Below are 24,203 nucleotides of genomic sequence, written 5' to 3'. Positions count from 1 at the left end.
AATAGCAAGATGAAAATGATCTACTATTTCAGTCATGTGTTTCTTGAGTAATTGGAATTTTTTTTTCCCCCCACATTTTTCTTTACTAAAACTTCACGTATCCTAGACACGACCATAAGGCATATACATGGTCGAGTAGAAAAGAGTAAAAGACAAAACTCTACACTGTACCATGTATACAACACATCACAAATTGTACTTGAAATGTCAATTTTTTTATCATCTAGACATTCCTGGCTGAGTTTTCTAGCAGATTTAGATGTCTAAAAGCAGTGCAACATATAGGGAAATATTAATCTTGATTATTTGAGCCTTTTTTACTGTTATCTTCTATGTAGCAGAATTAAGATCCATCCTTTGGAAGGAGGATTAATCAAGGAATTCTATAACATACTATCAAGCCTTCCTAAATGATGTAATTCTCTCCTTGTTCTGAAAGTACAAATACATAATCCACATAAAAAATTTTTAAAAGGGAATTGTGCGAGACTTGCATCACAGGCATTTCAGATATATCAAGGAGAAGGAAAAAAATACCTGGGAAGACAGATAAATAGTACATGGGGTGATTTTCAAAGGTATAAATGGGAAGCAGGCACTCGGCTCCTGTTGAATTTTGAAAGGAGTTCAGCATCCAACTGCCCTTCTGCCTTTGAAAATCTTCCTTCACAAACCCCTTGGTTACAAATGACTCCAAAGTTCAAAGAATGACCTTGCCCTTGTGGGAAACGTAGGAAGGCTCGTGCCTTTTAAAGAAAGATTTATGAGACTGTTGCTGCAGATGTGACTGCAATGAGGAAACAACACTTTATAGAAAGGAAACTCTAAAGAAACATACTCTATTGGGTGGAGTGGATGGGTCACAAGAGACCAGAACCACAAGTAGAAAGTATGGACAAAAATACTCATTTGCACAGATGGATACCGCCCTACAGAAGCTCAGTAAGTCTTCTACCAGATTGCTTGGATACGCTTGTATTTGCAGTGCTGATAGTCACAGAATCACCTAGTATGGGATTAAGACAGGAATATCACCAACATGGTATTTTGTTTGAATATCTTGAAATTGTCCAAAACAGGCTAATGCTGTCAACAAGATAATTATGATAGAGAAGGTGTGTGTCATCCTTCCTCGTGGTCCAACTGTCTGGGTTAGATATGCTCACAGCTATGCACTTGGTGATGGACTGGGGAGCTCTATGGTGGTTTAACTAGGTTTGATAATATTAGTCTTGAGCTATCTGTAACTATGAAAACTCTGTATTTCACCTTTCTCATCTTCTGAATTACCTTTTCCCACTAATGTGGGGAAAAAAGTAGATTTCCTTGTATACAAATAAGTGGAATAGGTTGTGAAAGGATGAACAATGATAATATACATGTACAAACTCACCAGTTTGGAAAATGAAAATAGGAAGTAAAGAATTTTCACAAACCCAACTTTTAAAAACACATCCTTACGTGAAGAAAGCATTATTCCAGTTCTATCCGTGATCACAAAGTTCATTTACAGTACATGTTGACACACCATGTATGTAATGAAAAATGTTTCAAGAGCATATGCTTGTTCAGTATCAAGCACAGTATCGACCATGATCAAAACCACTTCCTATTTCTGGCGGCTGTCTCAGATCATGGCTCTCTCAGGCACTAAAGAGAGTTATTTTCACTGATAACACTGATATAACTGAGTTCTCTCAGTCGTTATCAGGACGGACAAAAGAATGTTCACCATGCAGAGACTTTGGAATTAAACTAAAGATAAATGCGTAGCAATCTAGGAATTCCTTAGTTTGTTGCTATGTGGCACAGAAAAAAAACCCTCCAGCATTAGCACAATGATATTCACATCAGCTTAATCACTTTCCAAAAATAAGTTAACAACTCCTGTTATGCGAAATAACCCCTTAAATACTCCAAATTTCTATAACGCTCTCTCTCTATATATATTATATATATAATGTAATATAACTTCGTTCATTTGCACATAAGAGATTACATCACACTTGAACAACATTTTAACTCGCATTCTGATTAACTGCTGTATTCAGTCTTCAAAATACACGTGTATCAATAATAAGGCCTTGAGTGGTTTCATTTGACTCCTGCAAGGTTTCTGGCATCCCTGAAGTGTATATATAAAGCTTTTCCAAAAAAATCTATACTTCAAACACAATTTTTACAAAGAAACCAAGACATAAAGCAATTTAAAGATGGCCAATAATTCTATTTGACTTGTTTCCTGACTATTTTTTGCTTATTGTTTTAGCAAATTTTAATATCACAGTTATTACCTTCGCAGCAGAGTTTGATACTCCGTGTGTGACATTTCTTATGAGACCACCAACATTGCCGTATTTTATAAGTCCAGTAACACCTTCTGAAACATCATTCAATAGACCCATAGGGTTGCCAAGGAAATCCACAGAACCTAGAATCCTTGCTGCCTGACTAAGCAGCTCCTGCAAAATGAACAGGGAGAATGAAGTATCACTTATGGATCACATTAATAACAGCAAGGTTGACTAAAAGAAAGAAAGAAAAGTCGTCCCACCCGCAATGAAAGCATACACAAAACCTGACAGTTTTACTGAAGAAATGAACACACAAATACTGGTAAGATCAACAACACTTTCATCTTAAAATGCAGTGTATTCTTAGAAGCACGTGATGCTATTTCTCCATATACCAAAGCAGCAATACAGCACTAATACTTCAGTAAATAGTCAAGAAAGATTTCCCTCACCCTTAGTAGAGAACTCATCAATCATGAGTAGTTCAGCCTTTGCCACAACAAAATCTGTATGACACTTACCTCTTGAAAGTGTTTCAGAATGTCATTGATGATAAACTCCCGAGTTTCATATGGATGGACCCTAGTGAAAGGATCCAGATTAATCACAGCATCTTCAAATCGGATCAGAGGAAATCCCAGCGTGCTTTTCAATGCCTAATTAAAGAAAAGATACTGCTACTTTAATTTTTCTCTCTACTTCTCATTCACAGCACCCAAATGAATTAATCTTTAAATGGGTAACAAACCAAAATTATCTGAAGCTGCTAGAGTAGTTTACCACTGCCATGTAGATGCTTTGAAATCACTCCATAAACCTTTTACTTGTAAGCAATGATCAGTTATTAGAACAGCATTTCTTCAGTAGCCAGATAGTCATTAAACACTCTTCCTGATGCAATCTGTTTCCTACATTTGATAGGATTATTTAAAAACAAAATTTATTTAAGAATGCTTAGCACTTTGCTATAACTGCTCTAACGTTCAATTAAACCGAACCCTGAATGAATTTCCTTGATACATAGTGAAGACAAACTGGGTGTTTCCCACCCTGATGAAGCTCTGTGAATGGATTACGTGTCAGGACAAGCTGGAATAACATACACAATTTCCTGCAAGCCCGAGGCTCACTTCTTAACATTACGTGGTGTACTGAAATTCTTTAAACCAGCTTTTTCAATTATTTTCAAGGAAGAAAACTAAGACAGTAATTAGCCCATTGGCTATCTGTAACCTGAACAATTATACATAAAAAACATATTTAAGGTGGACAAGCTATACATCCATAGATACAAACACATAAATAAAATAATTTTGGAAAAACTAACAAGAAAACTGATCTTTTAAGAAAAAGAGAGATTGCTTCTATTTCAGATCTTGATTATGGCATCTGCACAGTCACCAACATCAGAAAATCTGAAGAAGGCAGGAAGCCTGATACTCGTGTTACATCTCTCTACATTAATCACTAAAGCATGCTTGGTAGTAAGTAATACGCGTTTTTCTGCCATCTGCAGGCAATTAAGGTAAATTACAGGTCTGATTTAAGTTTGCAAGTAAGAAAGGACCTATTTATTTTTTCAGTAAATGGATGACTAACTAGAGTAGTCCTCATTATTCACTTGGGTAGGAAGTAATTTCCTGTTTAACTATCAGATATTATATAAGGCAACTTTGTTAATACTGGTACCTAATAAAAATAATCTGTCTACACCAAATTACCAGACAGCAATGTCCAAGCCAGAAACATTAGAAGTAGTTAGAAAAACTTCTACAAAGACTCTACTGTGATTATTTTTTCCCTCCTACCCTGAACTCTCCTGTGCTACAAAACTGAATGGAACTCTTTCTGTGAAAGTTAATATACAGAATACAGTCAGCGACAGTTATCATTAGGGGGCAAAAAAAAAGGTATATGCCAAGTTTTCTCTTGGGAACAATGCTGGCAGCTGCCAAGATATATCCATATGCAATCGTATACCAAAGGTGGTAGGAAATCCAAACAGAACAGTGCACATTACTGGTTTCTTAAAGGCACCCACCACTGTTTTCTCTCCCTAAACTTCAGATAACTGGATGATAAGCATTTTCATGTTGAAGCAAAAGTGCAAACACATTCAAGAAACTGCTGATGTTGTTGAATGGTAAGGAATATTACAGCTAGCTATTGAATTGTCCTCTTTTTGCACAATGATTTGGTAAAAGCAATACATGACTGCAGAACTGATGATATGCTGGGTCATCTTGGTAGGACTCCATGATATACACTCATTCACATTCACTTAAAAGCTTGCACATCTTCATGTCCATAATATTAAGGGCACAAACAAAACCTGGTCAGTCTCTCAATTTTGGTTTTTGAGCACGCAAGTTGAATAGGCAGCAGTTTCTTCAAAGTGGGGAGGGGTTTTTATGGGTTGGTTTGGTTTTGTTTCAACTCCCCTACCTTGGAGGAAGTTAGTTGTGTTAGCTCAGAGGGAACTGAAATATTGCTGACTGTTACCACCTTGTTATGTCTAGGAAGGTCCCAACATAGCACCTGGGAACACTGGACAAGATTATCTTCTTGCTATAATTTAGAATCCCTGGTTCACTTGAATGACTGCACCAGAAAATCTATTAACACATGAAAAGGACCAGATTTTCTACCTAAGTCCATACTCAATCTGAATTCACGTTAATATTGAGCCAAATTACACAGAGCTCATGCAAACGCTCCAAATCCAATGAGACAGCATTTTTTTGGATGAAAACACTCAGTGTTGTCCTGTATTTCTGCTCCCTGAGTTGAGTAACTTATTTTTCTTCACCCTCACCTCAGCTCTCCCATATGACTGTCATTCCCTTTAAGCCCCTTTACACTACCATTAATGTAACTAAGATAGTTTGTAACGTACTGAGTTAGTAGGTGAAGTTGGCTGTGCTTCAACTGAAATTACAAAAAAGAAAGAATATTACAAAAGAGACTGGAAATTATGCAAATTAAATAACAGAAGTTATTGGTACTTCTATTATGTGTAACTTAAATAATGGAAGAGTAAATGGAAATCAATAGTACTAACTTAAAGCTTCCATTCCCTTTTCCTCCTCCAATAGAATCTCTTTACTTGGAAGCACACTCTGTGAATGCATTGGCATACCTTGAGATCCAAAGGTAGCTTGTTGGAAGTGAAGACACTCAACTTTATTTGAGGCACACTAATTTTCAGATTTTCAAAGTAGTACCGCTTTTGTCCTCCACCTTGTTCAACAACCTTTTCATGGAGGTTTTCATCATACTTCTCAACCTCTGCATCCAGACAAAATAGGAATCAGAATAGATTATATATAAATAAATATGAGGTTATGAATGCATACTCTGTAAAGAGTTAATAGTTTCCCTGTACAAATAAAAAGTATGTGTGACTGCTAGTGTAGCCAGCAAAATTACTCATGCCTTGTGACATGAAATTGACCTTTGAGGCTCAAGAATTTTTTTTCAGCTCTGCTTGCATCCCTAAAACCTGAAAGTATTTGTAGCTAGATAAAAAAAAGTTATCCAACTGCATAGTTTAAGTTATTTGAGCATTTAATTTCACTTCTAATTTATCTTTGTCAGCATACAGAAGCAAGTGATGCAAAAGTAACTATGCAATGTTTTCTACTGTGTAGTCATGGTCTTACAATATGTTTTCCTCTATTTTCTTTATAATTCCTTACACACTCAACTATCACTATAATGTACAAAGCTGACAATCTGTTCAATTATCACTACAGAATGGACAAAATGCCTACCTGGAAGAGGTTCAATACATCAATTTATGTACAGAGTAAGCCAAATTTGGTTGACACTAGCAGGTTCATATGTTATTTCTAAGAGCATCTTGCTGGTGTGAGAAGGCAGGGGGAAAGATGAAAGATGACAAAGTCTTATGAACTCAGGTTGAACAATTAATTAAACATGTTGAATGTAAATGACAAAATATTTTTCTTCAGTTAAGCAAGAGGAACTGCCCAAGGAACAAATGAACAGAGATCCCATTTCTAGCTTTGCGTTTAAATAAAGAAACATTACTAAACAAAGTGTTTTGATAAATTAATAACGCAATTTCTTTTAACCCAATCTAGATGAATCCAGATACTGGAACTTAATATATAAGTACTAATATATAATACTAAATAGAACACAAAACTCCTTTCCATTGAGGCTTGGCTCAGCCACTGCGTACTGGACAGCAGCATGTTACATGGCTCATTACCTGAATACTGTAACAAGCACAACATATATCAACAGCTTTATAGGCACCATTGAGACATCAGCTTTCCAGATTTTTGTTCGACAGTGGAAGTTTCCAAGCAGCTAAGTGTTTGCTAGGCGTTCTGAACTTATTTTATATACAAAGATCATATTTCTGCATACTGTAAAACTGGTCTTTGTAATTTTATACTATACCTGATTCAGACTGATCATAGCCAAAGAAACTCAACAGCTTCAGAAGTAGTTTCTCCTCAATTTGAACTGTGAACTTCCGAGCAGTGATCATCAGATGCTACGAAGATAAACAAGTCTCAGTTTACAGTATTAACACCAGAAATACAGCCCATCTAAGCCATTAAATAGGAATATGCATTCTACTTCAATGGAATATTTTCATGGCAATGGATTCGTAGTAAAATTCCCACCTTCAAAATATCTTTGGTAGTTTTCTTCACTTAGTTACCTACAACGAGTGATGATTGTTTCAATTTTTTTGGAAGGTATTGTGCTTCGTTACCCAATACTAACACTTCAGAATCTGATGCTTAACCATTTTCCAACACCAAAATCAGCTGTTTTTCAAAATAACGCCAAAATACATGGGTGAAGATTCCAAGTGAGAAAACAAGTCTTGATAACCGACTCAGTTTTACCCTCACAATGCGTACCACAGTTGGTAGATAAATTTCTGAACAACATCAACAGCTGCAGTACACAGAACAGGGTTCATGCTGCAAGATAACAGCTTATCAGAGAGAAGTAATAACCTTGTACACAGCTCAGGAAAAGTGTAACAGACTTCCTGGTTCACCATGCTACAATGGTACCTTATCAATTCTGAGGTGAGAATAATTGGCTTGAAAAGTAAGGTCACAGACAAGAACAAATAGGGGTCTGGCCTAATGTGTTATATTTTTGAACATCTTACCTTGTTCCTCACTGTACTGTAGCTTTAAAGACTATGAACATGAGAAGGTGGATATAGCATCCTTTAAGTCTCAGTATTAATTCAAAGTGCATTTCACAAATTATTTAATTCAGATTATCAGCAAAAATGAGGAACGAGAAAGGTTATTTAAACAGAGTAATACCTGCATGGCACAATCAAAAGATTGTGGTTTACCTTGTATATATCAGTCAGTGCATTTTTACTGGGAAATTTCATTGCGTTTACTTGCACTGCAGGACCAGTCTCCATGGGTTCATTTTCACTCATCTTAGGTGTCAGAAAGAGCATGAAAGGCCGTGTGGTGCCAATAAGCTGGTTGTCCACCTACAGAGTGGACAAGACAGACAATAAAATCTGAATAGGTGACAATAAACAGCAAAATTGATCCTTTTTAACTGAGCACTTAAAAGCTTTCAGATATATATTTAGGCTAGTGAAACACTGGAACAGGTTGCCCAGAGAGGTGGTGGAGGCCCCATCCCTGGAAACATTCAAGACCAGGTTGGACGGGGCTCTGAGCAACCTGATCTAGTTAGTGGTGTCCCCACTCACTGCAGGGGGGTTGGACTGGGTGACCTCTAGGGGTCCCTTCCAACCCAAAACGTTCTATGATTCTATGATATATGGTCCCTGAGCCAGGGAGATACTGAATATACTTGGTTATTGGTCACCACTGAGACCATACCCAAAAAATATTCAGAAACGTCTTCCATTAAAAAAATTTGCTATAGCTACCAACAAACAAAACCTGTAACAAAATTGCTATGTTCTCTTTGATTTTTTTTTCTTTTTCAAAATACACAGCCAAAAATATTAAACAACAGCAGAGTTAAGCTACTCCTGCATTAAGTCTGACTGATGCATGTAAGCATGTGTTTATGTCATGGAATCTACATCAGTACCCACAATTCCCCTCCCAAGGAAATCTTACATATTGGGAACAGAATTCTAATAATTTAGAAGAGTTTTTTAGTAGAATAAAAACAGTCTTTACAGTCTTCGGTTTAACTTGTGAATTCTGAATTTCAAAGACTGAACTGAAAACACAGGTAAAGGCAAAACTCTGTAAAGTCAGGATCAAAATCTAATTGAACAAAAAAAAAAAAAAAAAAAAAAAGAGGTTTATATTTGTGTTATTTGCCTAAGATTCTATGATTTATACTGCAGTACTACCAGCATTAGGACTCCTCCTGTCTTCAGTGGCTGCTTTTTCATTATGTAATCACAAAGAACCAAAATCCAGGGAGAAACAAAATAAAAAATATTCTAACTTGCCTAATAGAAATCAACAGCATGAAATACAATACATCATTGTCTCAACTATCAGTAAGTAGATAACAATGAAAACAATGAAAAAAGGAAACATCAATGCTGATTGAAACTTCTATAATACTTAGGAACTGAAATCTCAGTAACAGCAGTAAACATTTTTCAAACCTATTAGGACAACAAAAATCACAGAAGACCTATGAACAAATAATTTGTTTCAAAATGGCAAATACCTGTATGTCTTGCACACTGAGCTCTAGCACCTGACTCGTCGATAGTTGTGTATAGTGGACATTAATTCTTGTGAGGCTCGCAAATACCAGCTCTTCAGGAACTTTGTTGACCAAAGACAATCCTATTCCACCTTCCAGTTTCACAAGCACCTGAGAAAAGAATATTTGAAGAGAAGAAAAAAATCCAAACACTAACAAACCAACACTGAAAAAAATCTGAGATACTGAATACAAATAACTTCTGCAAAGAAGTTATTTTTTTAGACTCATCTCCAGAGCAGCTGAACAGCTCATTGACTATTACTCTTCAAACACAGAGGTGTTAAGACATACAAGGCCAACCTCTAAGAATGAGGAGTTTTGGCAGGAAAATCTACAAGTTTATGACAAGAGGTCATCATAGGGAAAAGCTAATGAAAAACCCCTCTAACCCACCTCTAAAATATAGAAAGGAAAGTGATAAATAAAGGAGATGGATACTAGCTGTAATATCTTACTTCTAATTCCTGCTCTGTATCTGGATTTTTTAACTTGCGTAGATCTTGTTCCGTAACTGGAAGTTCATCTCCTTCACTGGATAAACGATCATTTCTACGTTGGTTAAAATCCGTTATCTGATAAACAAATAAATTACTACAATGATCACTTTCCTATTTCTAAAATTACAGTTATATTGTCCTACCTTATAAAATTATTCTTTTTTTAAAAAATAAGCACAATGAAAACTTTAGCTGTTATTATTACTGTTTCATGATAGTGATCCCCTCCCCCTTCATACCATTAGAAAGTTAAAAGGTTTTGTAAGAATTTACAGAACAAGGTATTTCAAGTACAAGCAAATAATGAAACTAGATTCTAGTTAATGAAGGACCTTCACCTGTAGAACTCTAGTTGGCCCATCCGGGATGAGTCTAACAGCTAGCACTCCTGACCCAGGCCTCATCTTCTGGTTTATGAACTGCTGTTCAGGTGGAACTGGCCCCAAAAGTTCAAGTGAAGTATCAGGACCAAGAACAACTTCTGCTCCATCATGAAGACCTAGTATTCCTCCCTTTGCCTGGAGAAAGAAATAAGAGTAAGGAAAAAAAAAATTAAGTGATAGGTAAAGGCTTCAGATAACTATTTACATACATTAATTTAGAAGTGTATTTTACTCTCCTCTCCTTACACAGCTGAAGAAGAAAATCGTCTGAGACTCCAACCCAGACTGAGTAGTCTGAGTGAGGGAAATTAACACATTTCTTACATGTCAATGAAAAGAAAAGCAGTCCAGCAGCATTTTACTTAATATTACTAAAGCTCCCGGTAAGCCATGTTTAATCAACTTAGCAGCTAGAAGAAACAGCTAAGATCAATAATTAAGTATTCCCCCATCAGAAACTGCAGCTATCATATCACGATAGAACATGGGAAGTCCTTCCTGAAAATATTTTCAAGTGATAGAAAGCTTTTTAAAAATGAACTCTGGATCTGCAGATGAGAATGTAAATCCTTACTGAGTCAACATCTTAAAAACAGCAATGCAGGGCTTTTTGGTTGCTTCAGACTGACAAGCAGTAACTTACTAAGCCACAGTAATTTGATCACAAAATGATCAATGTAACATCATGGGACTAAGTAAAATATTTCTGGTATTAGAATGGAAACATAGCATTAAAGTGGCAAAGGAACACTACATTGCTGCTATCCTATCTGTTCTGCAGGCTGGAATCTTCTTTTATGGCTACTACATTCCTTTAAAATTAACCAGAACAGAACTACAAAAACAGTCTTAAAAGGTTATTGTGAAGCCTTAGGAGTATTTTCCATATTTTTTCTTCTTTGCTTACAACAGAAGAATCACCTGAAAGTTCACAAGTGGTTTCTGCAGGATATTTCTAGTTTCACAGAGGACATGTACTGTCCTGTATTACACAGTGAACAAAATGACCAAGATGCTTGTTTTCTGTCATTGCTGTTCTGTTTTAAAATGAAGAAATACATGAAGCATGTGTTTAGGGAAAAACCCCAACAAATTACAAGTAATTTAGAAACAAGAACAAAAAAGGGGGGGGGGGGAGGTATCCCCAACAGAACACGATAGTGTCCTATTTGCAGGATTATCATTCTGTACCTTACAGATCCATTCCAGACTCACTGCACATAAAAGACTTGCTTTCATCACAAAGCTAACATACTCGCTATGGAGGTACTTTTTCCACTGAACTGAGGTTGATTTCCATTGACATAGCTGGCACAGTTTATTTTTCAAAATAAAACATGCAAAATAATGTCATTAATTATTACAAACATACTTTGCTATTTCAACAATATGCAGGATAACTTATTCAAATTTGTTTGTAAGCGATGGTTAAATATGGTGAAACACTAAAAAAAAAAAAGCAAGTGCATTCCTTTGACATTTAGTTCTGTAATTTGTTCCAGAATTTTGAAGCAAACCAGGTTTCTATGCCTACAAATTCTAACATCAGCAGGCAGAATTATCAAATAGTTTGCAACTGTTAGCTGTCTGCAAGTCAGTTACCTAGAACACAAAGAAAAAGCAAACAGTACAAACTGCTTTTAAAATTCTTATTACTAAGCTGTTAGAACCAGGATTCTGAGAAGTGCTGGTTATACACAAATCTTGACTTTTATCAGTGATACTAATTGACACATTCTGCAGCGTTTTCACCTTTGCTATGTGTGAGAATATCAAGGCCTTATTTATCACTGTACTGTTCATTTTCAACAATGATGTACTATTATTTTTCTAATTATTTACTTTCAAATTAATAGCTTAATTATTTGAAATTGATAAAAACACTGAAACATTAATTTAAACCACACAAGCTGTTTGTGCAAGTCTGGTTTCCTCTGTATTCTGAACTTTGGCCTCAAAGCCTTTAGCTCACTGCAATACTACGCCCAAATGACTGTCATCTGTATCAGCAACAGTCAAGTTCAACGTATTATCAGTACTGACCTGGACAACAAGTCCGTGAATACCACAGGTCAGCTTTCCATCACGAAAACTCCATGTCTGGGTAGTACTGCGCCGTCGATCAGGCTTTCTCAACATCAGGGGCTCGTACCTGCAGTGAAAGCATGCCACCCCATTTTTTTTCTTTACTCTCAAGATGTGTCTCAAGGTGAACACTTACTCTAATTTTGTTCAAACTCATTTTCCTAATCTCACTTCTGAAGTGCTCTTTTAACAATCTGCTGCTGAAAATACATTAGCCATGCTTTCAAAAATACTTCCAAGACAGAAAAGTGATCATGAGGTCCCTTCATGAAGACAGATAAAAATCTAGCTCTTCCACACACCTTCAGAATAATTTCTTCCCTTATTCACAGAATCATGTTAAGTATGCTTTCAAAAACATGGTTAGAATGTACATCAGTTTCCTGAGAAATTGTAATACCTGTTATCTGTGACAGCTGCCAGACCTGCAATATCCAAAATCATACAAGAGTCCACAGACCGAGGAGAGGGCTTATGGGGGTTATGAGGAACTGAAGAACCTTCATGGCAAAGCATTCCTGTGCCTGTCATTCTCCAAAGTTGGGATCGTTTCCCTGGCTCCTGTTGCATAAAAATTCAACATTTAAATGAATGCAGCAGTACAGAGCAAATATCCCTGTTCTGGTTTGCTATCAGATGCTTTGAATTATAATCCTTGGAATGACTTGTACAACTTCAGAGTCCTGAATTAGAAACTAGTTTGTATAAAAACTTCTAATTCAACTCTGATATTCAGTGAATACGCACCCTATGTTAGCACTGTTAGATGTAGAGCTATATTTACAAGCTATTTTTAATCTCAGCAATATTTAAATACAGTTTCTATTTTATTAAGAGCTCCAGAAATAGAGGACTCAGCTTACAATGCAACCAAAAAGGAAGCATGCCCTACCTTGAAACTTCATTAGAACCTCCAACAAACAATTACCACGCTTGGTTGTCTTTAGAGAGATTTAACAATGCTCCTTACTACTTTTATTCCAGTTCCCTTTTCCGTTACCCTTAGCCCCTTAAATCTTATATGGAAGCACCACCGTAATTCAAGCAACCTGAACTGCATTAAGCTGTCACTTTCAGTGGAGCCTGTCTCCACCCTTTAAGAGTTGCTGTGAAAATGTTTTATTTTTTCCTTCTCGCAGCACATGATTTTACTTCAGCACACAGCAACAGCATTTTAATAAAATCAAATGTGTCTTGGTACCTTCTTTTTCAGTACAACTCGTTGAGTCTTTGGAGAAACATCAAGGACAAGCTCTGCATATGCAGCATCCTTATTCGAAGCAACTGGTCTTACACCAGGCTCCTGTAAACTAGAACACCAAGAAAACATCATTATGTTTATTCAGAGTAGCTGCTTCCTCTGTAGCTTGAATTAGATCTGTACCAAAACCCAACCGAGGAAGCTTATGCTTCCAATATGGCCAATTAAAAACGTACATTGGTTTTTTTTCCTCTTGTTATTTTTGAATTTACCAGTGCAAGCTGTCAATTTGAGTACATTCTTAAAAGGGGCTTTGATTTCTCACTGTGACTAGGAACGGCACATGCAAATAAGATGAATTCCAAAGAAAATTTTCTACCTTACCACTGAGGAAAGCGACAAAGCATGTGTCAATCTCCCATAGCTGTTTTCAATAGCATATGAGCTAGCACAAGTTTAAAATTTACAGGTATGTCACAAATAGGTATGTCCTGTAGTCAAGTGTTCTTAATCCACCAAATGAAATTAAGCCCCTAGACGTGACTCTAAGCATCCCCGCTCTCCTAAGATCAGACAGTGGGGTCACAGCAGATGCCGCATGTTAAATCTTCTCACTATATGACAAGATCAACAATGGCAAGCTAGACCCATAAAGCTAAGTTACAACAACCACACGAGGCAAGATCCACAGCTTACCGACTGCCAGACTCAACTGAATTTTGGCACTTCTTCTGCTACCCTACCAGGCTGACAAAAGTTCACCTGCATTCGAAAAACTTTCAAATGGCAACCATTAAGGGAATATTAACATAAAGCCTAAAGGACACCATGAATATTCAAAATATTTTCATCTAATAGATAAAGAATTACCCTGAGAAAGTATGTGTAGCAGCAATATAAATGAAGTTTTCATAGTAAAGCTGCTTGCTATCTTGGAAGTCATTCATGCTACAGACGATTTCTGAGGAGCCCGCCCCTTTAACTGTCAGCATTATAAAAGGTGGTAGAATAGGTTCATCCCATGCATAATCCAGAGAGGTCATGGGCTTCACTTCAGTGTAGAGTCTTGGCTCGACAACACCGTGCTGATTAAAAACAATTGGGACCTGTAATAGTTATGAAAGAGGATTTAGTTTCATGCAGAAATTGTTAATCAGGCAGGTTTTTTGCTACGATTTTTTCATTTTTCAGGAGTTGATCAATGAAACATGTTCAGGTCACTCCCATGCCCCCGCCCCAGTGGTTTCATATACGTTTTCTTCCATTTGAGTCTCAATTAAAGATAATCTCAAAGGCATGAGAAATGTCATCTTTGCTTTTATCTGTCATCTATGGTTCAAAATGTCTTCAGTCCCATGGTAGCACCTCTAAACCCTCCTTACTGAAATTAGGCTTGCTCAGTTTTATTTAACAGTTCAGTACCAAAATCCTAAACAAGAACCAGTGACTATTCAGAGCCCTGTCTCCTGCTCTTATCACAAGGCAGTCAGTCAGTTACTGTAAAATACACAGAGTAAATTATCTGATCTTTATAATCACTGACATAGAAGCCCAAAGACATAGAGAAAGGAAGTGGCAGTAGGAGCCCAAATTCTTTTACAGGTTATTCAAGTGCTGAAAATAACACAGAACAGATTACAAACTATCACCCCAGCACAATTTTCTCATCAGTGCTCTTCCTTATAAGACTTTGAATGCATGAAAGCCACAATGTTAGCACTATTATTTGAACAAGATGAAGTCGTTGAGTACTACCAATTTTTATTAAAACCTCAGAAAATTACAATTATTATACACAAATACCTCTTGCTACATACACTTTAATTTTATTTCATTACACAAGCCAGTCAGCTCCCTCTTCTGACAGAAAGAACCCCTATTTTCTTTTTTTACTAAAAAATAAAAACAAAAAAAGTGATTTTTTTTGCTCTTTTACCTTGGAAAAATTGTCAATGCGGAAAGGTGGTGGTAACTGATCTGTGTCACTGAACGCAATGCGGTATGTGGCTCCTTGAAGAGTAATTTCTACTCTTAAGAAGTAACATTTTCCCAGGGTGTCCCTAAACAAGAACAAACAAGTGCAAGAGAGGTAGGCTTTGGATCTGCGTTACCCACAGTCATACGCATTAAACAGCTGCTTCTATCAAAAAATGGAAGTATGCTACAGAAGATTTATATATAATAACTACCTCATATTAATATGGAATGAGTTATTTTTGTTGACCTCAAAGCCCCCAGACCAAATGCAGTTTGGGACATCCATCAGTCTCACACATAATAGTTGATCATAATCGTTACGTGGCCAGTGGAACTTTTTAGCCATCAGGGTTGGATGCTCCCTAGGAACAGAAATTGGTAAATACATATCCTATAGGTATTAAAAAAATACTGTATTAATCTATATACCTCTCAAATACAAACACAGCAATTACTCTGTTAGGTGGATGCTGGTACAGAATAACGAGAAAGATCCTCATAACCAGCCAACAATACTTTCAAGTATATCGTCTGTGTTCTTTTTGGTTAGAAGATGCTGTGACTAATTACAGGTATTGTAATAACAAGTAACGAAAGGGAAGCATCTTACCCGACCTCTGGCAAATTCCCGCTGAATAAAGGCAAGCTTGTAGGTTGATTTATTATCTAACAGGTAACGGGGCGCAAATGTTACCATGCATGTATCAATATAACGGCCTCTGCCTTTTTTAACATCAATACCTAGCAATAAAAACAAGTTAAAAATAAAGATGTTATTGCAAGAGAAAACAAAAGACACCTGCCACAATATATGTCACATAACAAAAGTTCTTTTTCTTGGGTTCCTGAGATGCGCTGTTTCTGCCATACCACTGCCATATTTTGACACATTGTTCTAAACAGTAAACGTAATTTTATGCCCTCTGTTACCCTCTGTATCTCAAGTACAATTTAGAGGTCATAAGCACTGAAGATTAAAGAAACCCCTATTTCCAATCACAACTAAATCAATGCAAGTAATTACTGCACTTTCAAGCATATGAAAAATTCCTCAAAAATCACCCTGGAGTAACTTCCAAATTATCATTTAATTAAAAATCAAAATCATCTGAGGAAATTTTACTTTCTGTACACTAGGAGCACAAGGAAGACAGAAGTTGCCCTCCTCCATGTCAACCTACACAGGCACCACAAAGCAAAACCCAGAGAAGTAGCACATGGCTGAATGGTTACAGTACGATACTCAAAATAATCAAAGACAGTAATGTGGTGCGATTTCAAATATACTTAAAAGTAACATACAGGGAGAATAAAGATACAGAAACAGAAAGAATGTTTTGTAAATGCAGTTATTGACACTCAATGATGAAATGTAAAAATAAAAATAACTGACAACTGATTTTTAAGCTAATGAAATTCAAAATAAAGATGTAAAAATACTTAGAATACTGTTTTTTGCTTAATAATTTTCTCTGGACCCTCAAAACCTTACAACGTATGTTTCCCTGCTGTAATTGTTGTGTTTCTGGTGTCACCAACACATCTTACCAAGTTCTACGGTATTTCCCAAATGTTCCTATCAACACATACCAATGTTATAAATGAGGCCTGGCCGGTTTCCATGCTGGATCACTTTAAGGGCTCTGACACCACTACCACCATCCAGGGAGAAGCCCTGGCACCAGCCAGGCATACCTTCAGGATGGATTCCTTTTCCAACCCTCATTGTACAACTACAGGTAAGAAGAAAACACAAAGATTTACTCATTTAAATGAAGGATCAGATATCAACACGATGCTGATGATCAAACACATACCCAGATACAAAAAGAACACCTGTGTTTTAATGCAAAAGCATTAGAAGCCACAATAAATCTCTCCTTGAGTAAATTTATTCTGCATTTCCCCCATAAGTTCTTTTATCATATTGCTCAAGATTCAGTGACCATTTCTTGTAAAAGGCTTGGCAATTTTCAGACTGATTGAGCACAACATTTGTGTGTCTCTTTTCTTTGAAAGAAAAAAGAAAAAAAAAATGGAGTAAATTTTTGTGATAAATTTAACTGCTGTTCATTTGAGCAAAAATCCCAGAACATTTCAGATAAATTTACTTTAAATCATGCTCTTATTTTCATGGAAAAACCAAGTTCCCTCCTTGATGCCAGTTAAAGCAGTTGAGAAGTCTCCTTTCCAAAATCCTGCCATTTCCTTTTATGTCAGAATCACAATAGCTCTGCAGCACGTAGACTTCTTACTGACTGCTACTACGTCTCTATTAACATTCAGAGTTTAGGATTAGGGGTTTGGAGTGGGTTTTTTAGTGGTAACTAATTAATACAACTCGGTAAGTCTCTTCAAAAAGGTTTTTGATTTTCTTACAGAAGAAGCATGAGTTCAAAGCATGCAAAATAAAATGAGAGCAGCCTTGCAGAAACAACAGAATTAGCTAACCAAGGAGTTTTCAGTAGGAAATGTCTAAAGATCCAACACGCTTACTTTAGTATTTAGAAACAGGTCAAATTAACAGGGAAAGACTATGACTATGCAATATCATGTATGACTATGTGACAGTCATACTAATATATCGGCACCCAATCCTCTGCGAATTACTTTCATGCTTTGTAAGGTTCCTCCTCATCTGCTCTTCTTACAGTATTACTTACAAGTTCGGCTGTTCTTTATCAGCATAGCAGAATAGAAGTGGGCTGAGGCTTCTAGCAAGCTCATGCTCTTCAAACTGACCTGCAGCATCTGTTTTTGCATTATCTTGTCTGAAGATAAGTGGTAATCCTTTAAGTAAACACAAAAAATGCAGTGTCAAAACACACTTCCCCTTTGCACAAATTAAAACAAGAATGGTAAAACTGCTTCAAATTAAGGAACAACATAGGTGTTAGCAGATTAACTGCAATTTAGACCTGTTGCTTTCTCAAGGCATTTCAGCCTTTGAAAACCGTAATTTTAACAGCGATCTATCTATGTTTATTTAGAAGTACAGTAGCTCATGTTTGAAAATCTGCAATATAGCAACTAAAATGTCTAAGTTATCGGCTGTAACATTCATCAAACAATAGCTGCTGGCACTATAAACAAAAAACAAAAAAATCCTGAGCCTTTAATTCATCTTAAGTAGTTTTTAAAAGCACTATTTGGCTGGAAAACAAATCAAAACACTGCATGAAATCTTTATTTCCCAGTTCATGATTACAGCTATGAAAGAAAATACTGTAAACCTACCTGTTTTGTTGATTAACCAATATGGTGCTGAAATTAGTATTTTTAGAGAACCTTCAGCACGACATACAATCCTGATGGTCAAATTTAGCAGTCGTTTGTTGACATCATACAAGCGCATTCGCACCATGTAGTTTTGTGTCCCAGGAGGAATCAACAGCTCCTTGCAGATCGGGAAGTTTTCTATCAATACCCCTACAAAAACCAAACCAAATGTCATCCACACAGAAACATTAGTTTCTGGTAAGCATACAGGTTGGTGTTTTATATGGCTTGGTCTTTCTGAATATTTCATATAGCTTACCCGGATTAACTTTTAGATCTGCCCAGTGTAATACCCCCTGGCCTCATAAAGAAATGCCTCAATTTAAGTCACAAGCAACAAAAAAATTTCTGTAAAGAACCCTGCTTAAGTCTAATGACTGCCTTAGGCATCACAAGTCCAGCCAGCGTTGAATAATTCCGAACGTGCCCTCAACACCAAGTTTTTTTGTCAGAAAGAGCAAACCCACCCAAAACAGTGGGAACTTATTTGATTTATTCGCTTCTTTATCTTTATCTCCAGTTTCCACTGTTTCCACTCTCAGGAAATTGAGAAAAGAGCCGAATAATGAACAGACCAAGACAGGTAACAGATCTGGGGGAATGATGGCAATATTAGTATTTCTTTGGATGCATGCACTTGGTTATTAACGATAAGAAACCCTGCAACCCAATGAAATAATCATAAAAATGTTTTCAATTTTTTAATTTTTCCATTCTTGTACAAGAAATAGTTACACTGAGGTACTGCTCTAGGAGCATCAGAAAGTGGTATCTGAAAAAGAACCTTACCAAGCTCAATGTTCTGAGATGTATCAGCTGTGTGCAATGCTGCCTCTTTGCCAGGTTTTAACGTCCCATTAATTGGCATTCCTTTAACATAGAACTCAAGTTCACAAGGTAGCAAGTTACAGATTACCACCGTTGGCAAGAGATAAATAGTATGCCCAGGCTGTCTGAAAATCTGTTTAGCACTGTCAGAAAATATGTTGGAAGGCATGTAATCCGGATAATTCTCTTTCTTTATAGCCACACAAAACCTGTGAAAGCAGATGGGTATAAGAAGTCAAGGACTTGACAGAATAATTGAACCCCGTCTTTGTGTATTGCACTAAATCCCACAACATGCTGTAACTTCAGGACTGACAGCACGAACAGCATTTAGAATTGATCCCTACATAATCACTTCCAAGTTTGGTTATAAGGTATTTCCTTATAACCTCCTATTTCAAGGAGCCTTGCAGAAATATAGCAATTATGTGTCAATGCTTTCTCATTACTCAACAGACCAAACAAAACATCCCATTAAACTGCAGGAGCTTTCACCTCTAAGTATTTTCTTTCCTGTTATTTACTTCCACAGTATTTCATTTATCAGAAGAAGGTAACACAGTTTACACAGAAATAATTAGGTCTTAGTTACCTGAAAAATCGGCTATTTTCAGACTCCATTGAATGACACTCTCGCTTGCTGCTACATACTTCTGCTGTCTTCTGAACATTAGTCCAATGAATTGGAGCCTTACAGAAGAAGACTCCCATTCCTTTTGGCCTGGCTTGCAAACGCCAAGATGTAAGATGTAATGGAATAGCAAAGGAATCTCCTGGCATAACTGCTGGAAGGACTACAGGTTCTGCAACCAGAAAAGAAAATACACATATCACAACAGGCCCCTTCACTGAAAAGCATAAAATTTTCAAATAGCACATCTCTAATTTCTGAAGCAACGTGTTTTGTTTTAACATAAAATACTAGCAACTTTATGTATGTTTCAAACACCAACCCATTGTTTTAAGCCCTACTAACAATCTGGCAGCAGGCAAATTTGTGTTAAATCTGAAACTGGAAACAGACTAAAAACTTATTGGACTTAAAATTCTTTTCCTTAGATGCTTTAGTGAAAATGCTTATTTCAAAAAGACCTCATTCATTGCATTTTGGGTACACCATCAGCACGTCACAACATTTCTAGATTGCACCTTTGCACAATAACACCCGAAACCTTCTAGACTACTGCTAAAAGATACATGTTACATACAGAAATAAGATTCAATCTTTACAGAGTCTCAGCTTTCCCTGTTTACCTGAACAATAAGGAAAAACCCTACTTGGTCCTCTAGCTTACCCTGCTGATCACTTCCTTCCTAAGATTAGCCATTTCCCCTCCAGGGAGGTCTACTTTGTTGTTAACCATTAGAGGCAGTGGTGAATCTTCTTGGGGAGGAAGATAAAGATTCCCCATAGTATGGTAAGAATATACAACACTTACTGTCAGGAGCAGAAGGACTATCTAGTCTTAGTTCCATTGGTGTTTCCAGCTTGTTCTTCACAATCAAGGCTGAGCGCACTGTTATCACTTTCCGAGCACTACCTTCCATGGTAACTTCGAATACCACACGAACTGGAGGCAATGAAGAAAACTGGAAGATATTTAAAAGCATTAAAAAGCTCAGGTAATGATTATACCTAGAAGAGGGACACCTCAATTTTGAAGCAGTAACTGCTGGAGTAAAATCTTGCCAACTGAGTCCAACCATGTGCAACAGCTAATATATGTATAATTTCATAATAATGATTTACAATCCTGTACCTCCTCCTCAAAACACAACAAAATTGTTAATATGAAAAAGCAATTCTAAATACTGCTAACTCCATTATCTTTTTCAAAATTATGCTAGTCCAAACAAGAGCAACACAGATCCTAAAAGAACACTTTGCATGCTGACTATTACATTACTTCATAAATTCATTGAGTTTGAATTCCAAGTCTCACATAATTAACAGTCACTTATCATTCCTATCTGTCAAAACTAAAAAGTAAGGTACAGCTTTCTTAAAATATTCCTACGTTCTTCACTCTTAGCTGCCCTTCTACTGCGGAGTTTTATCTCCTACATTACACAAAGTCATTGCCACTTCGATCCTGAAAACCACATTTTATATGGGCTCATATGCTGGAATTCACACTGGAAATAAGGACCCATTCTTCAAACAACCATTTACATGGGTGAGGAACGGTAAGTCATGTTAAATACTTGTTCTGATCTGAAAGTTCGTTTTATTTGCTTGACTTTTGTTTCCTTTCTATGGAAAAGATTCTAGAAGGATGGAAAAGCAAGTTCACTTGTAGAATTATGCTAGTCTTATTTAAGTAGCTCTCAAGAAATGAAAGTATGTACTCACATAGACTTGTGGATGTATTATATTTGTTCTGCTTATTGGGCTTCCAAGCTGGGAAAAAAGCAAACAAGAAAGTTAAAATTGTTCGACTTAATATACTACTCGTAGCTGTAATGCAGAACATTACTACAGAAGAATAAACTAAATACTTTCATCACTTTGTGTTTCTGATCTTCAGTACAGCTTGGAAAACATGTCAGAACTATATTAGCAAAACATGTCTGTAATACTGCTTTTAAAAAAAAATGAAGCTGAAGGAAGGAGGTTTGTTGAAAAAAAAAATGCAAAAAGCTACAGAAGATGTTCCTGAACAGCAATTCTCCTTTAATGCGTCCTTTTCCTTCAAGAATCAAGTTAGACAGAGAGATGATGCTTTTTATGCTTCAATATGAAAACATCAGAAACAATTAAAATAAGAGTCCACTGGCTCTTGTCAGTAGTATCATGAAATTAAATTATAATCCTGTTTTGTACCAAAAAGATCTGAATTTCCAATTTCTCTAGTGTTCAACAATTTTCAGTAGCTAGTCTCAAAACTAGTTTTGAAATCCACAAGATAATTCTTATCATTGAGCCTCAAGCACCAACTGCCAGCCTGGTGATTATTACAATTGCATTTTTCCTTCATGACAAGTATATTTTGTCTAAGCAGCCACATATTTCAACAATCTCTAGGCTTACAGGAAATTGCCAGTGTTGTTTATTTTAACTAAATTAAACACATGAAAAGCATTCTTGCAATAGAAGAAATAGAAGTAGCTGCTGAAATGCTCTGGTGATTTAAAGCTCGATCTCCGTGAGTCCATGACACTGCCACTAATATATTAGTTCTGTCATTGGAAGCTCTGACCGCTAAGCACAGGCTAACTGCTCACTACTCCATTTGTGGTTTTGTTATGCATAAAACTGCCAGTTAGGAACCCAGCATCTCCAAACTCTCTCAATCCAAGCTACTTGGAAAGAAGACAATCAGACAACAGTAGTTGCTTTAAGATCAAAATCTTAGAGACATCATTACTCTCAAATTACATATTCCATTAAAACTAACACTCCAAAACAGAACTTACAGTGGAAGAGGATGAGTTCTTATCTGGTGCAGCATATCGGAAAAACGTTCCAACTTTGTCTACAGATACCGGACTGACTTCTTCCCAGCCATTTACCCTCACTTGCAACTGATGAATTCTTAGATCATGTGTGTGCCTACCAGGTTAGATCAAGATAAATTACTATTAAGCATTATTATACAGTGTAAACACCAAACAGTCCAAGCCAAGAACATCCTCTGGATTCTGAATAAACAATCTCACTGAGGCATTTAAAAAAAGTCTCAAGAGTTTTTCCATTTCATGGATAAAGACAGACCTGATTTTATGTCTGTTCAGTTGTTCCACCTTCCCTAAGGAACATACAGAAGTACAACTACATCATATAAGCAAAAATAAAAGCATGCTACATATTTAGCAAGTTCTTCTAGTTCTTAACACCAATAACGCTTATGCTCAACAACCAACACCCCCACCCCAGTCCTTTATAATAAAGTAATTGAGGCCCCTAAGTCTTTCTAAAAGCTCATAATGATCCAACTCACATCTAGGAACGGCTGCCACCAATAGCAATATATGCTGCTTACTAGACAATTGATAATTTCACTCTATACATGAGTTTTAAGTATTTAAAAACAAAACATTAACAGAAGATTTTAAAAAAAAATCCACTTTTTATTTAATATCTGCTAGTGTCCTCACAACTATGACCTTATGTGTTCCATATATGAGTGTGTCAAAACACATCTCACAGCCTGCCCTCTCACCTGTGTCTGAGTTTCCCTCTGGCTTCAAATTCAAATGGAATCTCTTCCCCAGTGATAACTTCTTGCCATTCACTGACATTATGGGCATCATCCAGCAATGTCCCGTTTTCCTCAGGAACAACACCTGGACTCCCACTGTGAGACAGTGCAGCCCTGTGAAGGGAATCACATCATTTTACAAACTGACAAAACAACTTCAAGTAGCAAGTGCTTTTCAGTCTGTCTCAGTCTACAGAAGTACTGCAGTAAACAAATATACATCATGAACATACCTCACCAGTTTTCAAATTCTCTTGGGCCTCCTGGAAAAAAATATTCTTTTTTTTAGTAGTAAAACTACCTCACTGTCAAAGAAAAGGCTCTTAAGAAAGACTGGGAGTCACCTATATTTCTCTGCAAGAAACAAAACCACTGAAAACAACAGGGTTTAGCTGACATCTTAGAGAAGCCAGGCAAATATTGTCAAAGTGATCCCACAGCAGCTTCTTACCGGGTAGGTGTTGTAGTTAGGGTAGCAAACCACAGAGTGCATCCAGTATGATTTCGTAGAGCAAACGGGACAAACGGCTGCCTACGTTTTGGAGTCTTCATTTCAGCTATAAAACAGAATAAAGATTTGTCTCAATGCTTCTCAGAGAAGCATTCATCAGATACTCATGTAGGATGAGACACAATGGCTAGAGAACCACAACCTGCACTAACTAAAGAAAAATAAAACAAAGAAACAGGATAACAGATTACTAAAAAACATTTAAAAATCTAGTAAC

General features: G+C 36.6%; 1 protein-coding gene across 1 annotated transcript in view; it reads right to left on the bottom strand.

The window, feature by feature from the left end:
• The window catches only part of VPS13D (vacuolar protein sorting 13 homolog D), a 104,281-nt gene that overhangs the window by 37,814 nt on the left and 42,264 nt on the right, over positions 1 to 24,203 (bottom strand). Inside the window, 26 exon segments of the mRNA XM_035901911.1 lie at positions 2,295 to 2,462; positions 2,816 to 2,950; positions 5,434 to 5,582; positions 6,726 to 6,822; positions 7,654 to 7,803; positions 8,982 to 9,131; positions 9,479 to 9,595; positions 9,859 to 10,038; positions 11,947 to 12,055; positions 12,389 to 12,549; positions 13,190 to 13,298; positions 14,060 to 14,295; positions 15,126 to 15,249; positions 15,379 to 15,507; positions 15,509 to 15,528; positions 15,777 to 15,907; positions 16,757 to 16,899; positions 17,830 to 17,956; positions 18,404 to 18,595; positions 19,235 to 19,482; positions 19,866 to 20,076; positions 20,713 to 20,863; positions 21,627 to 21,674; positions 22,691 to 22,826; positions 23,437 to 23,589; positions 23,927 to 24,032. Of these exon segments, the coding sequence (XP_035757804.1) occupies positions 2,295 to 2,462; positions 2,816 to 2,950; positions 5,434 to 5,582; positions 6,726 to 6,822; positions 7,654 to 7,803; positions 8,982 to 9,131; positions 9,479 to 9,595; positions 9,859 to 10,038; positions 11,947 to 12,055; positions 12,389 to 12,549; positions 13,190 to 13,298; positions 14,060 to 14,295; positions 15,126 to 15,249; positions 15,379 to 15,507; positions 15,509 to 15,528; positions 15,777 to 15,907; positions 16,757 to 16,899; positions 17,830 to 17,956; positions 18,404 to 18,595; positions 19,235 to 19,482; positions 19,866 to 20,076; positions 20,713 to 20,863; positions 21,627 to 21,674; positions 22,691 to 22,826; positions 23,437 to 23,589; positions 23,927 to 24,032 (3,680 nt within the window).

The sequence above is a fragment of the Egretta garzetta genome, unplaced genomic scaffold (assembly GCF_000687185.1).
Source record: "Egretta garzetta isolate BGI_Z169 unplaced genomic scaffold, ASM68718v1 scaffold69, whole genome shotgun sequence".
In the NCBI taxonomy this organism is placed as follows: domain Eukaryota; kingdom Metazoa; phylum Chordata; class Aves; order Pelecaniformes; family Ardeidae; genus Egretta; species Egretta garzetta.
This window is presented reverse-complemented; position numbering and strand designations above follow the sequence as displayed.